Below are 23,368 nucleotides of genomic sequence, written 5' to 3'. Positions count from 1 at the left end.
TAACATCTCCACAAGCTCTGTGACAGCCGGAAAAGACAGACAACTTCTTCGCATGAACAATGACGAGAATGACCAGAAACGACGTTTATTATTTGTCATGTTGGACAGAAGGAAAAAACACGTTTCCTCTGTTTGCACTCATTCACACTTTTCTCTTCTTCGTGGGCACAATTCACTCTTAAAAAATGAAAAACAAAACATTCACGCTAAGTTCTTGCCTCTACACAAAATTAAGGAAACTATCAGGTAAGATTGTGACTCAAGTGTAAAATATAAGCTGTGAAGCAGTAGAAAGTGTCAGACAGATACAATAGCGGCAGCATGCTCAAGCAAAAACCCTGTCATTGTAATTATTATTATCATTATTTTCATTACGTGCGTTCACAGTTAACGTTTGACGTCTGACAATAAGTGCAGTTTTAAACCAGCCGACCAATGACGAAAGAAAGCTGCTCCACATCCTGAACTCATATAAATAATGCATTCCTTATGCTAGTTAGAGGAATTTAAATAAATGAAAAGCAATTGTGCAAAGGCTAATTGGAGATATCACGGACACCCGAAGAGAATTAATAACACAAAAAAACTCCCTCACACACTGAATGAAAAACTCCAAGTCTAAACGCCACATGTAGTCATACCCTGACAAAATACCGACCCCCTTAAAAAAATGTATTTATAAATTAGGTACACTGATTAGTGATTTAAATTAGGCTTTTATATTGTCAAAACAGTTGGGGGAAGAGGTGGAGGTCGTTGCTTCGGCGTGGAAGTGACAGGCTTTGGATTTGAAAAGGAAAACAACAACCAAAAAAAACAAAGCATTCAGGCAGACAATCTATACAAAAGCACCAAACCGGACCTAAATGTACAGCCACTCAACAACAAAATTAAATCCAATTATGTTGCTTTGTCCTTGCTAGTCTTTCTCATGCATTTGCTGCTGCATTTTAGTCAGCATCTCCTGCATCCTCTTCAGCTGTTCACAAACACAGAAGTAGAAAGCTTCAGCACATAGAGCAACATATTTTTTTTAATGATTAATGTATAAATCCTATTCTGTTTTTTTTATGGAACAATAGATTGAGGAAAATTCCAAGTTTGTGCTACACACAGTATTGGCAAGAAATGTAATCACATTACGATGCAGGCAATGAAAAAGAACTTGTCATTGTGCTGTGATGGAATTTTATCTGGTCGTATTACCTCCTCGTCTTTCATTTTAATCAGCTTTTCTGTGTCCACATCTGGAGTGGAGAGTGGCAGGATGGGGATAGGGCTCTCCATACGGTTGTCCTGGGCCAGTTTACTGAGAGGAAAGCAAAAGAGGAAGTGAAGCAGGCATAAAAGCAGTAAAATTCACAACATCAGCAGGTATGCGATAGGTTTGTGTACAAAACACACATACCAGTATGAGGGGCCAACAGGGACAAATTGTTGGAATACGTTTCAAAAACTAGTGAGACACTCACTCTACTTAAGCCATTCAATCCAAAAGGCATATTTTTACATATCTTTCAAGAGTCTGGACATCCACTCCAGGGAATTCATTCATTTATATATCAAGTGTTTGAAAATGCTCAAAAAATGCCCTCCACTGAATGAGTTAAATGCTATCATATACAGCACATTTCCGAGATTGTTTCATAGGCACTATTGATTGTTTTTTTGTGTTTGTTTGTTTTTGTTTTTTTACTCATGCACACTGCCTAAATGATCATATGCATGCAAGTGAATTTTTTTTCCTCACATACACCGCTAAACGGGTTTCATGAACACTAATGGAATGCTCTCATTTGTGCTATGGTGACATTTTTGCTCAATTATACAATTACATCTAAAACTACAGATTTTCTTTTCTCTTTAAGACATTCTATCCCAAAGACATATTTTTACATTGTTTTAAGCATCCAGCCAGGTACTTGTTTAATTTTTTTTCAACTGCTTGGCAAAAGAGTGGTCTAAAATGGATTGCACGACCGAAATTAAGCACGAAAGTAACTGATTGTTTTATTGCTTACCGGTAAGTACCTAAAGTAATTGATGGCTTTAAGCCATCAAGTATGGTGGTAATTGATTACTTTAGTACTTGATTACTTTCAAGTAAGTTATTTTAGTACTTGATCAGCGCAAGTAATTCATTACTTTAGTATTTAATTCATTTAATACCAGCCTCTTTCAGAACCTCCTTTCCCAAATATTTGGAAGGAATAAATATAGATAGCAACTGGGATTTAATGTCAGAGCTCTTACAAAACGAAAAGATATGTCTTTGGCATTGAATGCATGAACACTAGAGAAATGCTCTTACCCACTGTTGAGTTTTGTCACCCATGTACAGTATGTCAAAAGTTTGGAATGATTTAACATTTTCTCAAATTGTAAACGAAATTGAAATCATCACCATTACTAAGAAATATTGACTAAATTGGTAGGTGAAAGCAAAAAGAATGTACATCATAACAAAACATATTTTAGCCATTTCTCAAAATAGGCTCATTTTTTCCAGGAGACAGCTATGTACATCTTGTTCAGCCACCAGGTGTGCACTTGTGTTAGCTTGAATTTCTTAATGTTTAATTTCTTCATGTGCTTGAGAAGATTTGAATTTGGAGCTATTTGCAAACTTTCGACAGATACTGTGCAATTCTTAAACACTCTCAAATGTTCGACTGAAGCAGTTTTTTTTTTTTTTACATTTTTTTATTACTTAAACATCACTGAAATGTTGAAATCAATTCAAATAAAACACTAATATATTTGTACATTATACTGTGATACTGTATGTGTTTCAGTAGTGTGTATAAGAGCATTTCAGTCGCGCATACAAGCAAAAAAGTTCAGTTGTGTGTATGAGAGCGATTTAGTAATAGTATTTACCACGAGTAAAAAAAAACAGAAGGAACAAACATTTTGATGTAAGAACGAGGGAACGTTTCAGTTGCATGAATGAGAATGTTGCGTATGAGTGAGGTAACCTTGAATTACGTCTTATTCCTGTGTCATTAAACATAACGCACCTAGTCATCTCCTGTATGCAGTGCGCTCTGTAGTTCTCGTAGTGGACGTCGCAGGTGACGTCTTTGAGGTCATGCATGTGCGAGCGGATTAGCATGTTCCTCAGCTTCACAAAGTCACAGTGGGATTGGTTTTCCACTGCAGAACACAAATGCACGCCACATCAATCATCTAGCTTTTCACAAGTGGCATCCGGTCGGAAGCCAAAAGATGACGGCACCTTCAACGATTCCCCAAGGGTAGAGTCGCCCTCGCACTCGCTGTCCTCGAGCTTCCACCACTGTGTTACTTCCGATCACTGCAAATGGGGTGCACTCCTGCACGCATGCAAACATACAGTTTGGGATTTGCACTCACCCTTTTGATTCTGTCATACAGTGAAATCTATGGGAAATCGTACAAAACATTCCACTAACAATTAGATGGGGGTTTTGAAATAATTTATTCCATAGAAACGTTTGAAAATCCTTATACAAATCATACAAGTGTTAACCACCATCCTCCAGCCTCTATACCTTTTACGTCCGCTTTCCTTCCTTTTTTTAAACTCATAAAACTTCCCTAAAATGATATTTGTCTGAAGTGTAAACTTCCAACTTCAGCTGTTTAATTCATTCAATCCCAAAGACATATTTTTACGTTGTTGTTTTTCAGAGTCCAGACATTCAATCCCAAGTTATTTTTAAGTGTTTTTTACAAAATGGCACTAAATGAATTAAGAACTAAAGTAGTAAATTACTAATGAGGTCATCAATTACTCTAGATAATGAACTAAAGTAATCAATTACTAAAGTGCTTAGGTAATCACTAAAGCAAGTACTTGTGATTGAATGTCTCTCGCTTGAATGCAAAATGCAAAAATATGTCTTTGGTATTGAATCAGTTCATATCCAATAATAATACTTTCCATTGCCTTTTTTGGCCACTTTTGGTCAACTAAAATCTGTGAATACTACATGGATTTGTTGTTTAAAAGATCAAATCTTCATCATAAGTTAGAATGTTGTCACTTGTACGTTTTTGAATAGGCGGGTAATTTCATATCATAATATTAGTTTCTGAAAGAGGCACTGAGCGCCAATTGCACTTAATGACACATATTTGATTTTAAGAAGTTGATAGAAGATACGCTTTGCTGACCACAGAGAACTATTACATTTTAGTTAACGAAGTAGAATCTCCTTCTATTGATTTTTCAAAGACTTTCCTTAGTGTACTATTAGCACTACAGTTTTTGGAAAGCTTTTTTGGACCGAGGAAACCGCTCTTGTGACCCAATATCCAGCCACTGCAGATGTTTGACAAAACTTTGTACAACATTTATAATGTTGAAACTAAAAGAGTTCAATCTAAAAGTTGCATTAGGAGTCTACCTTCAATTCTTTATCCAGTTGCTTGAACTCCTCATCCTCATCTGAATCGCATTCAGGGAACTGATAGACTTTGATACCAAACTTGTCTATTTCTTCTCGTATCTGCACATATGCACACATACACGAACATGCGCAGCCTTCAATCAGATTGAGCGCGTACCACACAGTGAACGTGTAAGTGTTTGCACCCACTCGGTCCTTCAGCTTTTTGATCTCGGTGGGAGTGAGGCAGTCCGCTTTGGCAATGAGTGGGATGATGTTCACCTTTTCGTGCAGAGCTCTCATGAACTCCACATCCACTGGGCGCAACCTGAGCCAAGACATGCACAGTGGGAGTAGGTTTCTGTATGCGTGCGCAGGTGGACTGCGGAGCATTTGTTACCTTTTCCCTTAGTGAGCAGGGATTTACCTGCCTTAAGCCACCACTACCAGGTTACCAAGATAGAAAGAATTAATATTAGGGAAACAATGAATGCTGTGCTCACTAGACAATACTAAAGGGGCCTTATCATGAAAAGTTAACATTTTGGAGCTTTTAACCATGCTGCAATTTTGATTTCTCTCCCTAAACATCAAAGTTTTATCTTTCCACCCGAGCAGATAAACATGACTTGGTGAAAAAACTTATGACGACAGAAGAAACTCATATCTATCTCCCCTACACCGCCCCCGTACCAGCCGTGAAAGAGTAAATACATGTCGACCTTATCCACGTCTTTTAACTTCGTTTTGGTTTTGGAGTTGAGGAGAAATTTTGCACCGGCCAGGTATACAGCCAGGTAAATCGGCCAGACAAATAGTAAAGTTTCATTTACTAGTTACAACGTTTTACTGTAGAAAATGTCAAAGTGGCAAAAAATGTGTGTTTAGGAGCACAGAGTCGGGCATTCAATGTCAGTCACCCGTGGGCAGAACTGTTGTTATGAATACTGCAGTCCCACATCGACTGATTTGATAGTGTGTCAGTGAATGCGATTCATATACACTGTTCTGTATTTTAATGTCAGTAAAACACCTGTTTTTGGCTCCTTCAATCACTCTGCGACGCTCGTGAGGATAAGCGGTCAAGATGATGGATGGATGGATGGAAGATAGACAGACAGACAGACAGACAGACAGACAGACAGACAGACAGATAGATAGATAGATAGATAGATAGATAGATAGATAGATAGATAGATAGATAGATAGATAGATAGATAGATAGATAGATAGATAGATAGATAGATAGATAGATAGATAGATAGATAGATAGATAGATAGATAGATAGATCATAAAAGGGGCGTCGCAGCCAGACAGTGAGAAGCACAACCTGCCAACTAGACGTTTTACTTTCTGGTCAGAAATGTCAGTTTCATAGAACTTATATTTAATAAGAAATTGAATTGCCAATGTGCCAAATATAATTTCTATACATATATTTAACAGTGGAAAGTTGAAAACTATCTTGATCTCGATCCTTTACAAGCATTCATGTGTGTATATCAAGTTTCACTGAGCCCAAGCAATCAGAGAACAGAAAAATGCTGATGTTATTGGGTGTGTGGAGAATTTGAACAGTAGTTTGAGTATAATACATCCATCCGTCCTTTGTCTACAGCCACTTATCCTCATTAAGGTTGCAGGTTTGCTGCCCAGTTGTTTTCGGGCAGTAGGCGGGTGACACGTTAAACTGGTTGCCAGCCAATTGCAGGGCACACAGAACGAACACGTATTTATGCAGCCAATCACACCTGAAGCAATTTAGAGCGTCCAATTCACCAGCCATGCATATTTTTGTAGTGTGGGAGGAAGTCGGAGTGCCCTGAGGAAAACCAGGCGGGCACGGGGAAAACATGCAAACTCCTCACAGGAGGACCGGCGCAAGCTGGAATTGGACTTGGGACTCCGAATTGTGAGGCGGAAGTGCTAACCACTCTTCCACCATGCCGCCCGAGTACTATATATACTGAGAAAAAAAATGGTACTTTGTCAAACAAAGATGGTAAACTTTAGATTGTAAACATACATCAGTTCATCTAATTGTAGTTAGGACAAGAGCAAAGGCCTTTCTTGCCCTCATGGCCCACCTTTGACAAGTGTGTGTGCATGTCATTACCCGTGACCAAACGGAGGGATGAAGTATAGGCAGCAGTGGACCCTGTTGTCCTGGATGTTCTTTCTATTGAGGCCGCTCTCGTCTCGGAAGTACTGCTCAAACTGCTGGTCGATGTAGTCTGTGATGGGCTTCCAGCTACACACCCACACACACATATGCATGCACACACGTCAGAAAGTTCACAGTTTCTAGGCGGAAACCGAGGCATTGCCAGCTCACCACTCATTGTTGTTGACGGCGTCTCCGAAGCCCGGCGTGTCGACGATGGTGAGCTTGAGCTTGACTCCTTTCTCCTCAATATCCACCGTGTGTTTGATGATCTCCACCGTCTGGTTGATGCGCTCTGGTCACCATGACGACAAAGAGAAGAGGAAAGCATCAGGACCAAAAAGGCAAGGAAAAAATTCCATGAGGCAAGGAATGTCAACGACACATTATGGGCACGACAATACTGTAGCGACACTGTATTACAAGAGTTGCATGTATATTCCGCCAACTATAAAAAACTTCAATTTTGGTCTTACCAGAGATCAGAGATTAGTTTATCATGCTTATTGTATCAGGCATGAACTCAACTCAGCTCACTTTATGACAGGCTACTCTCAAACTATACATAAAATAAAGAAAATGATGTATCTGCTAGCTTAATTCTAACACATAAAAAAACAGGTATCCTGCATAGTGTGCTACAGTGTACAGATAAATACACTGTAAATGTAAGTGGCTGTTTTATACCTCTTCAAGGAAAAGACTCAAACGTGCATTGACACATGTAAAGAAAACAACAACACTCAGAGGCATATATTGTTTATCCTCCACAGAAAATGACTACAGCGATTGTGAAAAGCTTCATATTTGTGTCTTCATGGCAATTATGGCGCCTCCGGGTGACAAAATTGCATACTCCACAGGAAGTCATCATGATTTTTAGATTAGAAGAACTATTAGAAGAACCATTAGACAAATTATAGTTGTTTTGGAGAGAAGGTTAGAACTGATTAATGACACTTGCATTCATTTCAGTCAGGAACGATGATTTTCATGTTTTGAATTAAAAACACGGTAGTATAACAAATTTACCGCTGTCCTTAAATGACCTTAAATTGATATGACAACAGTATGTAGTTACACCTGAATTTTTTTAAGATACAACATTACTGAACGTGTGTATCTCTGAGTAATTTGCTGCTATTTGAGCCTAAAAGCTAATAAGAGCGAGCCAGCACCTGGGGAAGTGTGACATGACAAAAGTACAAGAGAAAGTCAGCTATATAAATAGCAGATCTCCGAGGACATCCATCGAGCGGTGAAAATGTAGCTGATCATTACAAGACTCACCCTCAGCATTCAGCAGCTTCCTGTCCTTGTAGAGGTCGGTGAGGAACAAGCTGTTGACCAGAGTGGACTTGCCCATGCCAGATTCGCCTGAACAGTCAAACAGTTTGAAAAGACTTGTTTTAATGTATCCATAATGAATACAGCAAAAGTGGACATTTGCATTTTGAACTTGAATCAAAAGAGGTTTAGACTTTTGAGTATTTAATGACAAAACTATACTGTACTAATGTACAACTTGATACAATCATACCAATTTGTGAATAATCTGAAAACAAAACATTGTCCTGGTTGTTGAGAACTAGTAGATAAGCCAAACAAACCTGCCACCATTAGAGTGAAATCGAAGCCTTTCTTCACTGACTTCCTGTGGACTTGGTTTGGCAAAGTGGCGAAGCCCACATACTGCTTTTCCTAGGGAACACAAAACACACACAATCATCCATCCAAAACCAAGAAAGCAAAATACAGGTATTGTTTTGATGCGGGAATGATGATCAGGTTTTTGTTCTCACCAATGGAGTCATGTTTGAAGTTGTGCTAAAAGTCACTACACTGTAAATTGTGTCCAAAATGAAAAAGGGCACAAGCCATTTGCAAAGGGTGAGTGGAGGCAACTGGATTGCTATTGTTTGTTGAAGATGTTTCACCTTGAGCGTGATTTCCTGGCAACCAAATCAGGGTGAACCCCGCCAACAGGTCAAAAACTGCTGAATTGGGCTCCAGCATGTTCGCGGCCCTCGTGAAGTTAAGCGGTTAAGATCATCAATAATAAAATGAAGGGGTTTCACCTTGAATCTGAAGGAATTCTTCAGTAGTAAATTTCAAATGTGCACGTGCCGTAATTCTGAAGAAAGTAGGAAAAGCAATCAAGGGGAAAGCAATTACAATTTGGTGAGGATTTGGAGAGTCATGAGCAACATTTGGCCTGGTTAGTAGTTAAACAGTTTCAAGAGCCAGGGCTCTTGGCTTAGGGCCTTTTCGTGGGGAGTTGGAAGAGCCTATGACTATAAATGATCAATAGGTGTGTGATGTCCCTGTGGATATACATAATGTATTGGTTGTGCCCTGCTATTGGCTGGCAACCTGTCCAGGGTTTACCCTAACTTGCCCAAAACCTTCCAGGGTAGGCTCCATCTTAGCCTCATGAAAACAAGCTCTGTGAAAGGAGTGGGTACTAGCTTTAGTCACATACAGTAATAATGGAACCATCCATGGTGTAAAGAATGAAAAACAGAATCGACCCTCAATTTGGTAATAACGTCTTAATTCATCTCCCATAAATTAGGAACAAAGCCAACTACTCTCGATAATTTTGCCAGTTTTGTTGTATTAATTTAAACTCCCATTCAACGATTTGGCAATAGCTTCAAAGTTAAAGTCTCAAACACATTAAAAGGTCCAGAAATACAGAACTATTTACTCTTCACATTGCATATTGCATATAGCTGTAAAGTTAAAGTCCTTCCGGGTTTTAATGCAGGTGTGTTCGAATTTGGTATTCTGCATGTTTTCCAGGTTTCTTTTCTTGAGTGCCTGTTAGAGTGCATTTTAGAGAGCTGATAGTTTTAGCACTCTGCGCTCACAACACGGAGATATGGACCACGCATAACACCCCCAAAAAACAAAAGGTAGCTTGTGCTTGGTTGGCTGCTAGAGAAGTAGGACTTGGGGCAAAAATCTGTAAAAACGTTCTATTTTATTCATATTTTCATTGATTCAAGTATTAATTTACAATCCGATAAATCATTAAAGATTTAAAAAAAATTAAATAAGAGGATGTTTCCAAAGTTTTCACTGGTATTGTATTTTGTCTTCTTCCCAGTGCCCGGAAAAAAAAGATGTTACGATACAATTTGCTTACAAAGTTCTCCATGAACTAAGAAGAAACCTGCTCACTCACAACTTTTTTTTAACACTGTATTTAACAGTTCAACCTCAGTAGTGGCCTGTGCTCTAAAATAGAAAGCAGACATTAGCACCGTAAGTGGTTCTCTGAGAACACAAGTTGGCAGAGCATAACGAAAAAAGTACACTTCATCAAATCTGGTGTCAGGCGGAGAAACCTTGACAAACATCAAAACCAAATAATGCATCCAGTCATTCATTTTTCATAACTTTTGTCCTCATTAGGAAAAAAAAAGGGAGAAATCCGACACGGAATCAAGACAAATTCTCAGCTCATCTGCCTTGATTGGACATATTGGCAACGTGTAAAGAAATAAAGTGGTCTCTGGGTTTTTTCTCCTGCTCTCTGAGCCAGAACATCACAGCATCAGTTACTGTGTGTAGATATAAATACACACTCAGAGGGAGGTTGGCCGCACGACAGCAGAGGACATTCACTTGCACACAAACGCCACATTGACCAGAACCCAAAAAACTCTCACTCGGAAGAAGCAACTGTGCAAAGAGACAACCGGCCTTTTTAAATAGAACTTGCCATTGGCATGTCAACACATAGACCACTGGTGAGGGGAAGATCTCTGCATCTAGGATGCCAGTTGGTCAAAAAGTCAATGAATGAACAATCTAAAAGGACGAAAGGGTTGAGATTCTGCCAGCCATTTTCACACTTCTGAAGCTTCCTGTTTGGAATTGCCATTAGGGGCAAGTGGAGCAGTGTCCAGCAGAGAGTATGGGTGAAAAAGGGTCCCTGCAGCAAACAAATTCCATAAAAGGACAGCCTACTTGCTGGTGAAGTTCTGATAAATGCTGCAAATGATACGTGTACTTGATTACTTATTTATTTTTTAGATTACTGGCACCTATTCAAAAATACATTGGAAATAAAATGTTCTTGATCATATGACATGTTTTCAAGGTAAACTTTACTCAATTTACATAAGTATTGCATTGCTTTGGAATTAAGGTACTCTTGAACCATATGACTTAATTTTACCCACTTAAAGTGGCACAAATTTATTTGGTAGATGCGATAGTTTGTTTATTGTAGTGTAGCATTGGTCAGCCTATGTGAAAGTTTGCACTCTACTGGATGACATTTGACATTTCAATGTACTGTACATTATAAACACAGGGTTCAGTTGAAAAAAAAAGATGATGGTGCATAGATACATTTTCATTGTCAGGAACTGGTTTTGCCTCTACTACAAGTTGCAAACTTTGCATTTTGTTATTATCTTTTTCCAAGTTTTATCAAAAAGATCATTTTGAAGATTTTTTTTTCATTTCAGGAGCTTTCTCTGTGACAGTTGCTCAACAAGGAAGCCTCAGTCTTAATCTGAGGTTGCACATACTGGTATATCACAGGTTTGCTGGATTGCTGGCATGCACAACGCAAAAAGTAGTCAATTTTTCAACGAAAAGTACTCTGGATTATTTTTTTAAAATAGAGTTTCAAAAGTACACAGAACAGCCTGTCATGGAGGTCGAGCGTTCAAGTGTTTGCCAAGCAAGTCACATGATTTAGACTCAAGTCCACTTGAGTCCAAGTCATGTGACAGGAATCCCTCTACTCTGAGCGTTACGTCAGTTAAATAAATATGCAATACAGTCTGAGAAGAACAAAAAACACGTTTCTAAAAAAAATAAATAAATGAAAGGCACATTTGACAATAATAATAATCTAATCCCAATAGTACCTGTATATTACACAAATATCCTCGTGGTAGTGCTTCTGAGAGCAATTTCTGTAGTTTTCCTGAATGTAACGTAAGAAGATGCTGCCCCACCATTTTCTATGCATATAAAAAAACCACCAAGTATTCCAGACATGCGAGTTCTTACCTTCTGTCTGGCGGTTCTCACGCGTGGGCACAGGAGTCGTTCCACTAGTTTCTCCTGCAGCATGATTGCATCCATGCTATAAGTGCACCAAAGCTGCTGGCCGACGTGTCCACCCAGTCAAAGGAGAATCCAACGGGATCGAGATCGGACAAACGGGACGCCTCAATACACACAAAATAAACTCCTCCTTCTAACGGATCTTCCTTTTCTTTACACTCCTTTTCTTTCACCACAGCGCTCCGTCTACCCTTGTTCAGACAGGTACACAGGAATTCACATTGCGCCGAGGAAAACAAAAAGCCAGGCAAAGCGGGCCCGAGGTGCCAATTTGTGGGAGGAAACCAGCGAAAGGCCTCAAAGAAATTCATTCATTTGCTGTGTGTGCTCCCTCCCCTTCAGAAAGAGTCCCATCTTTGCTGAGCTCAGCCCGAAAAAGCAAGAGAGAGGGCGAGAGGGAAAGCCGTAGCGAGAGAACCTGTCAGAGCAGGAAGAGAAGCAAAGAGGCCCTTATAGAAACAACACATGAATTTACTAACATCTCCACGGGCTGCAAGTATGAACCTGCAGTCATGACAATGATCAACCTGTGAGGAAAGTCAACCTGTTTGTCCACATGCTCAGTGATGTCCCAGTTTCATCCTATATACCTTGACAACCTGCAATTGCACCAATCGATCCGACAGTAACAATATCAACTGCTGCAAACCACATTCAAATTGAAACGACATTCGAAAAAAGAACAGGCATGACTGTAGAAAGAAGTGACAAATTGCCCACAATCTTTACTAAAGTAGAATTACAGATCGTCAGCCACATAGCATAAATGCCTAGAGTCAATACTTTTGGCAAACATCGTTCCGGCGTGTCATTAGCTAGCTATAGCTACCTGCGATGCTTAAATTGTTAGAACAAAGTACACCTGTACCTAATGTATTATCATTCCCGGTTCTTTTGTGGGCTGTTTTTTGACAGGTGGCAAGCCAGCTTAGCCAAGCCAGCCAAGTTTTAGTGTCACCAGCTTTGTTTTTCCATTTTACTGTATGTGAACTGATGGTGTCTGGTCCTTGTGAAGTCTGCTGATATCTCGTGGTGGGAGTCTGAAGCGCACGCACAGCTCAAATATTTGCTCCAATCGTGCACTCACATTTTTTTTTTTTTTATTAAGAAGTTGCTCAGCCACTTTCTGTAATACAGAAAATACCTCTTGGTATTTTCTATGGATATGGTATACCTCTTGGTATATCTATGGATTTAGGAGGAGGTTTTTGTGGCAACGTAGGCAGTAGGTGATTTCTTCCAGATGTGACAGTGTTGTGGGTGAGTGGGTGTGTTTGTGGGATTGGGTGTGTCATCGCATATATGATGTGGGCAGCGTCTTTGAAGAGGAAAAAAAAGAAAAAGCTAATCATTTTCTTTCCCACCAAGTAGCAGGCACACCCTGTAAGGATGTCACATCCAGTGTAGCCTCTACTGCACACGACATCACAAGGAGACGCTGCACTTAAACATGAGCAAAAAGGGCTTTTCCCAGCCAATCTTTTCTATGTGGCATAAAACTTGTAATCAGTAGCACATTACACCCCTGGATTGGTTGGAAGCCACAAATAGGGCATTAGGGCATACAACCACAAACCACATTGAGCCCCCATCCCCCCGTTCTTATTAAGATAACATTTCAAGACAAATATTGAATTACAACTGAAAATAGAAACCAAAAAATCTAACCAAAAATGTATATGAAAAAAATTAAAATAAAAATGTAATCAAGTCAAATTATACGCTAAAATGTTGGACATTTTGGCTGTTGGAGAATTTAGAAATTTATAGGTTTTTTGTCTGAATGCTTATTGTCTGAAAGGGATTTATGTAGAGCAATTTTTAAAACTACTATCACAAAACTACTTGCAGAGGTCCCTCAACTAAAAGCACAATCTGTTTTGCGCAGAGTTTACAATGCTGTAACATAAGCTATGCAAAGTGTCAATACAACTGACTGCTTTACACATGATCATTACCGAAGGATGGTCCGCCCTCCATTAGGGGGCAGTGTTATAATAAGTACTGTACATTGTCCTTTGGTACAGGAGCGAAGAACAAAGAGCCATTTATCTCCGTGCCTCGTTCAACAAAGTGGAATGTTTATATTGTAGTGATGAAGCTGTTTGCCTGGTTATGGAGTTTTATAATACTGATTATTTGTCTTCACTGTGTTATGTTATGCATTTATGGTTAATTTGCTTTGATGCGGGGCTTGTCATTAAAAGTTATGTTGACATAGACGAGTATTATTACCATTTAAGGTTATATTTACACTGTTTTGCCACTCTGTTTTAGATCATTACTTCACTTTTCTATCAGCCTGAGCACTATGAATACGCCACAGGTAAGATGTTTTCTGTGCAGTAAAAGGGAGGGAGCGAGACAAGTGAGCAGAGTGAGAATTAGAGGTGGTCGAGGAAGAAACCTTGGAGGTGAAGAAGCAAGGGGGGGGGGGGGAAGAGGAGTTGAAGGAAGACAAATAAGAAAGAGAATTATTGATGACATCAGAACAGGGGCATGGTGGCCATTGAGAATTTTGGGAAAAAACATTTCTTTCATTTCTGGGGTCCGGTCAAGGTTTTAGACTGAGGCAATCAGTTGTGATGGTTAATGTAAGTGTTCGGTGCTACGAAATGCATTATGTCAATGAGATGGCCCCACGACGATAAGTGAGAAAAACCTGTGCATGTAGGCTATGTTGTGTTTGTGTGCATTGTGTGTTTGCGCGGGTCCGTACTTTTGTGTCCATTGGCTTCGGTCAACACAATTTAAATGTGTTATTTGGACTTGAGTTGTTTGGAATTTGGTTCAAAAGATGAAGAGTGCAACATGTGCTGATGTGTGTTTCGCCTTCATAAAAGAAAGGAGCAGATGTGTGATAATAGCACTGCAGTCAAAGCCCCAAGATTTTTTATCTGAAAGGCCAGCTGTCTCACACACGTGCACGCCCACACATCCTCATTCTCTGCTCTTACCTCAAGAAATGATTAGTGGATTATTAAAACTGTTGCATGGTAATGAATTGGTTTCGTAAGTAATAAACATTAAGAGTTAGTTTTTTTACGTCCGTGCACATGTAATACAAAGTGTCAGTTGGTGTCCTCTTGGACAGACAGAGGAAATGTCTAGGACCCGTAAGGCAGCCATCAACATGTTCCTCTCGTTCATTCAGAGGCATGACAGCGGAGGGAGCCATACTACAATAAAACACAGCAGTTAGCATTGATTCACAATCACGCAGTTGATACTGAATGCATTCCATTGAATGCTTTCCAAATGGGCCAAAAGCAAGGAGGGTGCACTTTCAAAAAGTTGTGTTCATGAGGAATGGATCAAAAATACTTGAAGCAGCTCATAATGCAGCAGACCCAGAAAAGTATCAAGTTCTTTGAAGAGCGTTAGAGGCTTCTTATGCACAGAACTTGGAATTAAAATTTACCATTGACAATAGTGTCCCCGCATGGCAGTTTCAGGTATTGTCAATTCCCAAAATGAATAGCCTGTCTTCAAGTCTGCCGTTATGTCAGATAAAAACAGGTCGTCATGAAATTCAAGGGGAAAGCCAAGTCAAAAATAGTTTATATTAATTAATAATCTGTGGATTTTTTTTAAGACCTAAATGTTCTATGCAGCCCTGCTAGTCTAAGAACGACATTCTGCTTAATATTGCATTTGAGGAATATGAACTAAGCGACAAAGCCCACGCATTTTTATTAGTATCAGGGAATGGCTTTTTTGCCGCTTGCCATCAGTTACCCAGGCTCAGGGGACGACCAATCAAAGCTCAGATTGTGTCACATTTTCTCATAATTCCTTTTCTCTTTCATGCGCTTCTGAAATTCTGTTGTATGTAATTCTTCTCCGGTACATACTTTCAAAAGAGATGCAAATCTCAATGGATATTTTCATGACATCAATTTTAGTTCTCTTTGTTTTATGAACAATAAACACAGTGGAGCCTTTTTGTGGAGAATATCAACAAATTATACAGAAAAAAATCTGCTTGCTGTGAAGTTACTTGTGCAATCTGCCTCTATAGGATTCTCATATCTCAAGTATGCCATCACAAGTCACTTGTACCTCAAGGCAAGACTGTTCATATCAGGATTCCACGAGGCAATGGTTAAAAAAAAAAACCTTATGAACTTTTATTAAGGCAAAGAAAGGTGATCTGTCAGTGATCGCAATGCATTTCCTATCCTTCTAACTAACCCTTTCATCATCTACGTGACGACTTCCTCACAGATGGTGGCTAGACATTGAGATGAGGGAAAGTGGGTGTGTGTGAACGGCCCTTTTGTCAGCTTGGGCCATGATCCACCAACGTGGCCTCTATGCTAATTCTAACCTGATAGCGTGTAATTACTGGCTTCGAGCTCAAGTTGAGTGAAATGGATAGTTGACGTTTGGCCTGATGTGGTACGCTCCAGTTTGACTATTAAAAACATCTCGTAGCCGGGAGGAAAGTTGAGCTCTTGATAAAATACAGCATCCCTCCAAAAATCACCTCTGTGTGCTTCAGACAAATATTCAAGGTCCTGATAAATATTATGTAATATTCATCTCATGTTTTGGGGGAGGATTTGCAGTATAGCTCAGACATTTTCACAGAGCTGTAATCCAAATCTTATCAAGCAGACCAAACGCTTTGGTCATTTTGGTTTTGCCTATCGGGGAATGTGGGTCAGCCTCACCCTCCAGCTAAGTCCTAAAAATTTCTCTTAAGAACGGTCACGGCTTGCTTTAGCAGGCAAGGAAAGACAGCTTTATTTATTTAGCGCATTTCAAATAAAAGACAGCTCGATGTGCTTCAGACTAGCATAAGCACAACTCATTCAAGCATAGGTCTCAAACTCCAGTCCTGGAAAGCCGCAATCCTGCATGTTTTTGATGCTTTGCTCCTAAGCGTACCTGATTCCAATTATTAGTTCATCAGCAAGCTCTGCGGGAGCTTGAAAATGATCCTACGCCTTTATGTTACAAATTACGGAAATTCCTTGTTTTTTTGTTTTTTTTTAATGATATCATAAAAGAATCTAGGGGGAAAAAACACTAGGGAGCTGACATTTCCAGCAGAAGAATATGACCTGTAAAATTTTTAAATCCAACCATTCTAACATTTCTATGTGATTTCAGATGGGCGTGCAAGATTTTATGTACAAAAATATTCATTGTCCAACTTTTGGACCATATAAAACCATTAAAATGCAATTTTTGAGATGCATTTTAAGAGGATTTATTACATTACTTTTCCTGTGATTTTTGCAACATTCCGTTGAGTGGCAGTCAAACTCGAGACCAGTTAATGGCTGTCTCAAAGTGTTATCATCACTTCACAGACTAAGAAGAGAGACCATAACATTTTTTCAATTTTTTTGTGAGCGTTAATAAATTTAACCAACATATGTATGGGTAGAACTGATGCCGCTGAATAATTTGAGTGGTTGAAGGAAAGAAAAATCCTAAATAATTCTAATTATGCTTTCAAAATCATCTACAAAATTTAGAAAAAAATGCAATGTGTATAGTTTGCAAAGTGTGTGCACAAGGGTTAAAAAAGAAGCATGGAAAACATGCAGGACTCAGGACATTGCCTTTTTTCTGAATATTTCTGTTACATACTACGGGGCTAATTTACATGTTTAGCAGCCTCACCCTGTCACGTTCTGCCTGAGTTACTTTCTGCTATGGGTTTTGTTGTAGAGATTTTGGGTTGTTTCTTTAGCCATTTCTTCCCCGCGTCTGCCTCTCCTTTCTGTCCATTAGTTTTATCTTGTCCACCTGTCGCCTGTGCGTTCCTGCCCTTGCGTGTCACCCAATCAGCTTCCCCTGCCTCTTGTCTCTCCCAGCTGTTTCGCGTTGTCTTGTTAGTAGCCTCATGTATTTAAGTTGCAGCCTTTTCTTATTCGTCGTCCGATTATTGTACCGCGTCAATTCGTGTTCCCTGTGCCTGTGTACTCGCCCTCCATTCTTCCCCGTCGTCCCATTAAGTCTCGTGAGTTATATTCCGTTCCTCATTTATTTTGCTACTTTGTCTAGTTTTTGTCTTCTGCCTTGTTTTATTATTAAAAGAGCATTTTTGTTTGAGCACACTCTCTCCGTCCTCCTGCGTTTTTGAGTCCCTTTCCCTCCGCCGCCTCACGTCACCATGCCACGACGTGACACGCCCTGAGTTTCTCCACCCCTGACAAGGCTGGGTGAAGATCCAAATACTTTCAAGCAGTGGCCAGTCTAAAATGTTGTCACCCCAAAACAACCCATCTTCCATGAATGTATCCTTTCAAAATAAGCCATCTAAACATGGAAATGCGAACTTGTCAAACGCTCTTAAGGTAAAGATGAATGTCTTCCTCTCTTGTCTATTGAAGACTTCCACTTCACTTTCCACTTGCACACACTCAATCGCCACTTTAGAAGAAGAGAGTCGGCATGCTCACAAACATATCGCACTCAACATCTGTCCGCTACTCCGAGGGAGACAATCAACATTATGAGAACAATAGATTGCTTGATATGCTTTCTTCAATGACTAAATTATTCATTGCTATTCCTGCCAGAGCTCATTCTCTCTAGAATTAACAATCAATCAATCATTCTACCACAAGTTAAAGAGCCAAAATAGAGGAAAATACATATTTGAAGTTGCGTGATGCAAGGAAAACTTTCAATCAAACAATTACAGTTTTTGATTGACTGGTTAAAAGGTACAAAGATCCACAGAAATTTTCGATATTCAAAATGATTCTGGATTAAATATTTACTTTTGGTTATCTTTTTAGTTTTTAACAGCTATGTTGGTGAAATAAAAGACCTTTTTTTACTTCCAGGAGAAATCGTGGGAGTGATTCTTCAAGCTCTCCCCATTTCATACTTTTTAAAATTGATATTTACAACTAACACAGTTCAAATATGTTGAAATAAAATAAAATTAGATGAATTAATTTTTGGAGTTTTTGACAGAAATAATGCAATCCAGACTCTTACATCAATGCTGAGAGCATTGAGAGTTTAGAAAATGATAATTTACAGCTCCAGTATTTGGTTGACTTTAAAAAAAAAAAAAAAAAAAATATATATATATATATATATATATATATATATATATATTTTTTTTTTTTTTTTTTTTGATCTCAAATAGGAATATATCTAAAACAAAGAAAATAGAAAAACAGATTAAGAGCACAGTACATTTAAAATCTAAGTTTGCTTTTTTTTGTGATAAACTAGTTGTATTTTTCCTTCTGGGTATTGGAGCTAAACTTAAAAACAACAACAAAAAAAGAAACTCCAATGCTTTTAACCACAGCAAATTTGACTGGACACACATTATGTTTTATGCAGTGTTGGAAGTTGACCAGCAAACCTCTTCTAAATAACATACATTCTAAAAGTGCTGAAAAAGCTCAGTGAGTAAGCGCCCACACACACACACACAAGTCACACCACACAATCTTGTGGATGGGGTGCTCCAGTTGTCCACTTCCTCACATCCAAAAAAAAAAAAAAAAAAACCTGTTCCCTAGCAACATGTTACCACAGAACACAGGAAGTGATGGCAACATCCACAAAATGTGAGCAGAATTATTTTGGACGCTCTCCAGATCCGCACAGTCCAACAAGAGCCTAGCTCCATCTCAGGAAGATCAAGATGCGAGAAAGAGAAAGAAATGTGAAAAACTGCATATTCAAAGTATTGAAATAGAGTCCAACAGATGGATTGATTGGATTTAGTGTCTGCAGCCATCATAATAATCCTGGTTTTCCAGCAAAAAATCATAAGCCTGTGTGTTTGAGTGTGCTGATACCATGTGGCCACAAACATGATTTGTGGAAGAACTGGATTTGGTCCAACAGCAAATTTCTGTGAGAGAGAAAATCTGTCTGTCTGGCTTATCTGCCAGGAAAGGGGCTGCAGGAGGTCATAATTCAATCAGAAGACTAAACAGCAGCCGACAAACAACAGGATGGGAACTCACACCTGCACTCCAAAGATACTGACGCATCAAGGAGACCTTTCAATGTGTAATTATCAGAACGTGGACTCGTGTTCTCCGACCTTTGCTTGTGCCAAGACACATTGGGGAGATCTTACAGCAAACTACCGAACTCAAATGTCACAAAAAGTACATGCCGTGTACTGTAAAATGAATGACGTCAGCTCAGTTTACTCCCCAAAGTAGAACAGTGCCTCCACTAACAAGTGACCAGTATGAGATTAGTTTGCTTAGTTTCAAAAAAGAACTTGGTTAAGAAAGAAAGACTTGTTCATTTAATTAAAGATGATTGCACACTGTCCATACAGCATAAGCAAACAACCACCAGCTAAATGCTAACACACAAAACAAAACAGCATAGACATCCAAGTGAAATACGCATCAAAGTCATGATACGTTACTGTTGTATTATCTCTTAAGCAATAGATATCTAAATGTTATGGTGTTTGAACTTAGCTTCGCAAGGTGCGCATTATTTTTCCAAAGAGCCAACAAGCAACTTTTTAAAAGTAAAAGTACATAAACGTCCATCTTTGTCTGTCCTCGAGGTAATGTTTTTACGAGCAAATGTAATTCACCTCCAAAGTTAAGGGAAAATTGCTGCTATAAAATTGGATGATTACGTACAATATTAACTTTTGTGATAGAGTGAAGCTACAAAAAAAAGAAGTTTGACAGGGTGAGGGATGCCTGCCTACTGCCACTGGGTGGTTTCAAAAAGATATCAGAGAAATTTTTGTTTGTGTTTTTTGGTGGGCATGAATGGCTCAGTCCATGTCCCCAGTGAAGCTCTGCCTGCTAGGTGAATGCCATGACGCAAAGTCACCTTGCCTCTGGTACAACACACACACTAACCCTGAAGCACCGCACAATCGCAAATGTATTACTGCATAGTAGTACATCGTTTCACGTTTTCCCATTATTTCAAATGCCTCTAGTCACATGACTCACACATGAGTGTGCACATTCATGTGACCTAAATGTTTAAGGCATGACACATGCCCCCCTTATACTGTATCTTGACTTGTTTATAGGGCAAGGACGCACATCTGGTACCTTAAGATAATGGATGCCTCAGGATTACCTACAAAGCAGTAGAATCATATCATTCCCCTTGGCCAATCAGCAAAGTATGTCATTTAAAAACACCTTATTTGATAAAGATAATTTCATTTTCTAGTATGAAATTCTGAGGACTCTGTATAGGAATAAACATCCATCCATTTTCTACAGCAGCTTCCTCTCACAAGGGTCGCAGGCTTGCTGGTGGCTACCCCAGCTGACTTCTGGCAGTTCACCCTGAATTGGTTGGCAGCCAAAGAAGAAATTCACACACCTGCCATGCATGTTTTTGGAGTGTGGGAGGGAGCCAGATCGCCTGGAGAGAACCCACACAGGCTCGGGGAGAACGCGCAAACTCCACACATGAAGGCCAGAGCGAGGTGGATTTGAACTCGAGTCCCTGAACTGTGACGCGCTAACCATTGCTCCACGGAGCCGCCAAAGGATTAAACAGATTTATGAAAATTGCCACTGTGAGACTGTCATTAAGCAGTTAATAGCATTGTGGCCTTACATCACCCGTCTCAGCTGCCCTCTAATCCCATAATCATCTGTGCGTTCAGTAACCAGATTGTGTTTATTTTTATAATAATAAGCAAAATTGGACTTTAAAACTGGCTGAGATTTGTTTGAGGATAAAACACCGAGAAGTATGGCATTGAGCCAAATGCAACAAATGAATGTCCTGCATAGATTTGGGCATACCTGAATGACCATATGCCCAGATGTTGGGAATAATCTGTATAACAAACCAACCATTAAGCATCTATCTAATCATTGCTCTTTCTCTATCCATCCATTGTATCTTCCCTCTTTCCATCCATCTTTCCATCCATCCATATCAACCGTTTATCCTGACTTGGCTCAAGGGTTGATAAAAATCAAAAGCAATAAAGCCTAAATTACAAAAAAATAAATAAATAACACGACACACAACAATTACATACAACAGAATATAAATTTTAAAAGGAGAGATTCCTTTTCCCCATCACTTCAAGCAAAAAAGTCAGACATCTGCTCGTGCTGATAGCCAGCCAATCATAGATTACATGCAAAGATTTGCATTCATGCTTTTCCTGAGTGGGATCTGAACCCCAACAATTATACCGCATCAGTCCAACATCATTGATATCCCAATTATAAAATATATTAGTTGTTGTTTTTTTAATAGAATGATCATTCTCTTTCAAATATGGCCCACTTAAACTCACAGTGAAACTTAATAGTGTCATATTATGAATGCATGATAAGCCATTAAGCACACAACAAATGCAAGCGTGGGGGAGAAAGGACCTGGGGGTGGGGTAAACTGACGTGATGGTGGGGGGTTCCAGGGTCAAAAGGAACCTGCAGGCGATCTAGCATGGAAACACTTTCTTTTCTAAATGGATAGAAAACAAGAGTATGGGGAAAATGATAATGGCCAAGGGAGGAGAGGAAGGCCATAATGGATGCTGCTCTACTTCTAAAAATGAAATCTAGCCCACCGCCACAGTCACCCCTCCTCCTCCTACTCTTCCAGCATCCTTCACACTGCAGTTAAGAAGAAATTTCACCCTCAAAAAGGAGAAATGAATTACAACAAAAAACGATGAAAGAAGGAGAATTAATGCTGCATCTTACCTCGGCAGTTTCCTCTGTGGACCACGGCACACACGATGAATTCGAGGATGGGAGAGGAGGAGGAGGAGCAGGTGCAAGGATGCACAGCGACGCCCAGAAAACACACACACACACACACACACACAAACGCACGCACACACACCTCGTCTAGTTAATGTAACGCAGGATCCAAACAAGAGAGAGAAGTGCAAAATGAGGCTCACCCGTTTTGACCGGAATCCTGCTCTTGTATCGGATGCTGGCCGTCATGTCGACCGCTCAACGAGATGCTCCCCGCTCGGCTCCCGCACACACGCAAGAAGCGACAGAAAAGGAGGACGAGCAGAGAGGATGCAAGCCGCGCCCATCAACCCTGCCTCAGCCAATCAGCTCACAGAGCCGTCAATAAGCAGGAAGTAGAGTGAGGACACTTTGACGATTAAAAAAAATAAAAAATAAAAAGAACCGACGATATTAAAATCTTACAGCAGCTAAATATTCAGATTGCTTCTTAATAAAAACCGACAATATATATGCTGTGCTATCAAACAAATGAAGTTCATTTTACTAGTACATTTTTGTCAAACTTTTATTTTACTGACTAGTTACTTCCGTTTTATCATGCCTTTTTTAATCGATTGGTATATTTTATATAATGAGCAGATTTGACTTATTTTGAGGTCCATGATTTTAACATCCTAGTCAAGTCTGTCTTGTTGTGAAGCCTTCACAATAGGACTGAACACATATGAAAGGACTTCATCTCAGAAATAACATTATTTGTCTTGCAAGAATTCCGCAAAGAACACAATACAGAACGCATATGACACTTGTGAATAACAATATTAGCTCTTATTTGATATATAATTATTGCGGTTACATAGTTCAGTACTCAGTGAAAAATTTCTATTTCAATTTTTTTGTAGTCAAATCCGTTTTAATTAATTAAAAAATACATAAATGACATTTATTGTTGCGTCTTTTTCTTAAGGATTTTTTTCTTAAGTATTTCAATGCATGGGAGTACAGATTTTAGTGTCCGGATCTTGACATGTCCTGCTGAGGCATTGTCAGATTACATTTTCAATATTAGTCC

The 23,368-nt window shown here is 39.3% G+C and overlaps 1 protein-coding gene across 2 annotated transcripts; it reads right to left on the bottom strand.

Moving 5' to 3' along the window:
- Positions 1 to 69: 69 nt before the first annotated feature.
- On the bottom strand, positions 70 to 22,623 carry septin5a (septin 5a). 2 transcript variants are annotated; one of them, XM_088412197.1, is made up of 12 exons: positions 22,497 to 22,623; positions 22,294 to 22,307; positions 8,149 to 8,239; positions 7,829 to 7,915; positions 6,710 to 6,833; positions 6,491 to 6,625; positions 4,584 to 4,701; positions 4,392 to 4,493; positions 3,239 to 3,335; positions 3,021 to 3,156; positions 1,207 to 1,309; positions 70 to 979 (listed from the first exon to the last, which is right to left on the bottom strand). In XM_088412197.1, exons 1-12 carry the CDS (start codon positions 22,540 to 22,542, stop codon positions 920 to 922), a joined length of 1,113 nt encoding a protein of 370 aa, XP_088268323.1. In that variant the 5' UTR covers positions 22,543 to 22,623; the 3' UTR covers positions 70 to 919. The 2 variants fall into 2 exon arrangements, with proteins under 2 accessions (XP_088268323.1, XP_088268315.1); XM_088412189.1 differs by lacking the exons at positions 22,294 to 22,307; positions 22,497 to 22,623 and adding an exon at positions 11,576 to 12,008.
- Positions 22,624 to 23,368: the final 745 nt, after the last annotated feature.

Source organism: Hippichthys cyanospilos, chromosome 1 (assembly GCF_059441005.1).
Source record: "Hippichthys cyanospilos isolate Australia breed blue-spotted pipefish chromosome 1, RoL_Hcya_1.0, whole genome shotgun sequence".
NCBI classification, from domain to species: Eukaryota; Metazoa; Chordata; class Actinopteri; order Syngnathiformes; family Syngnathidae; genus Hippichthys; species Hippichthys cyanospilos.
Note: the sequence above shows the minus strand (reverse complement) of the source record. Positions and strands in the feature narration are given on the sequence as shown.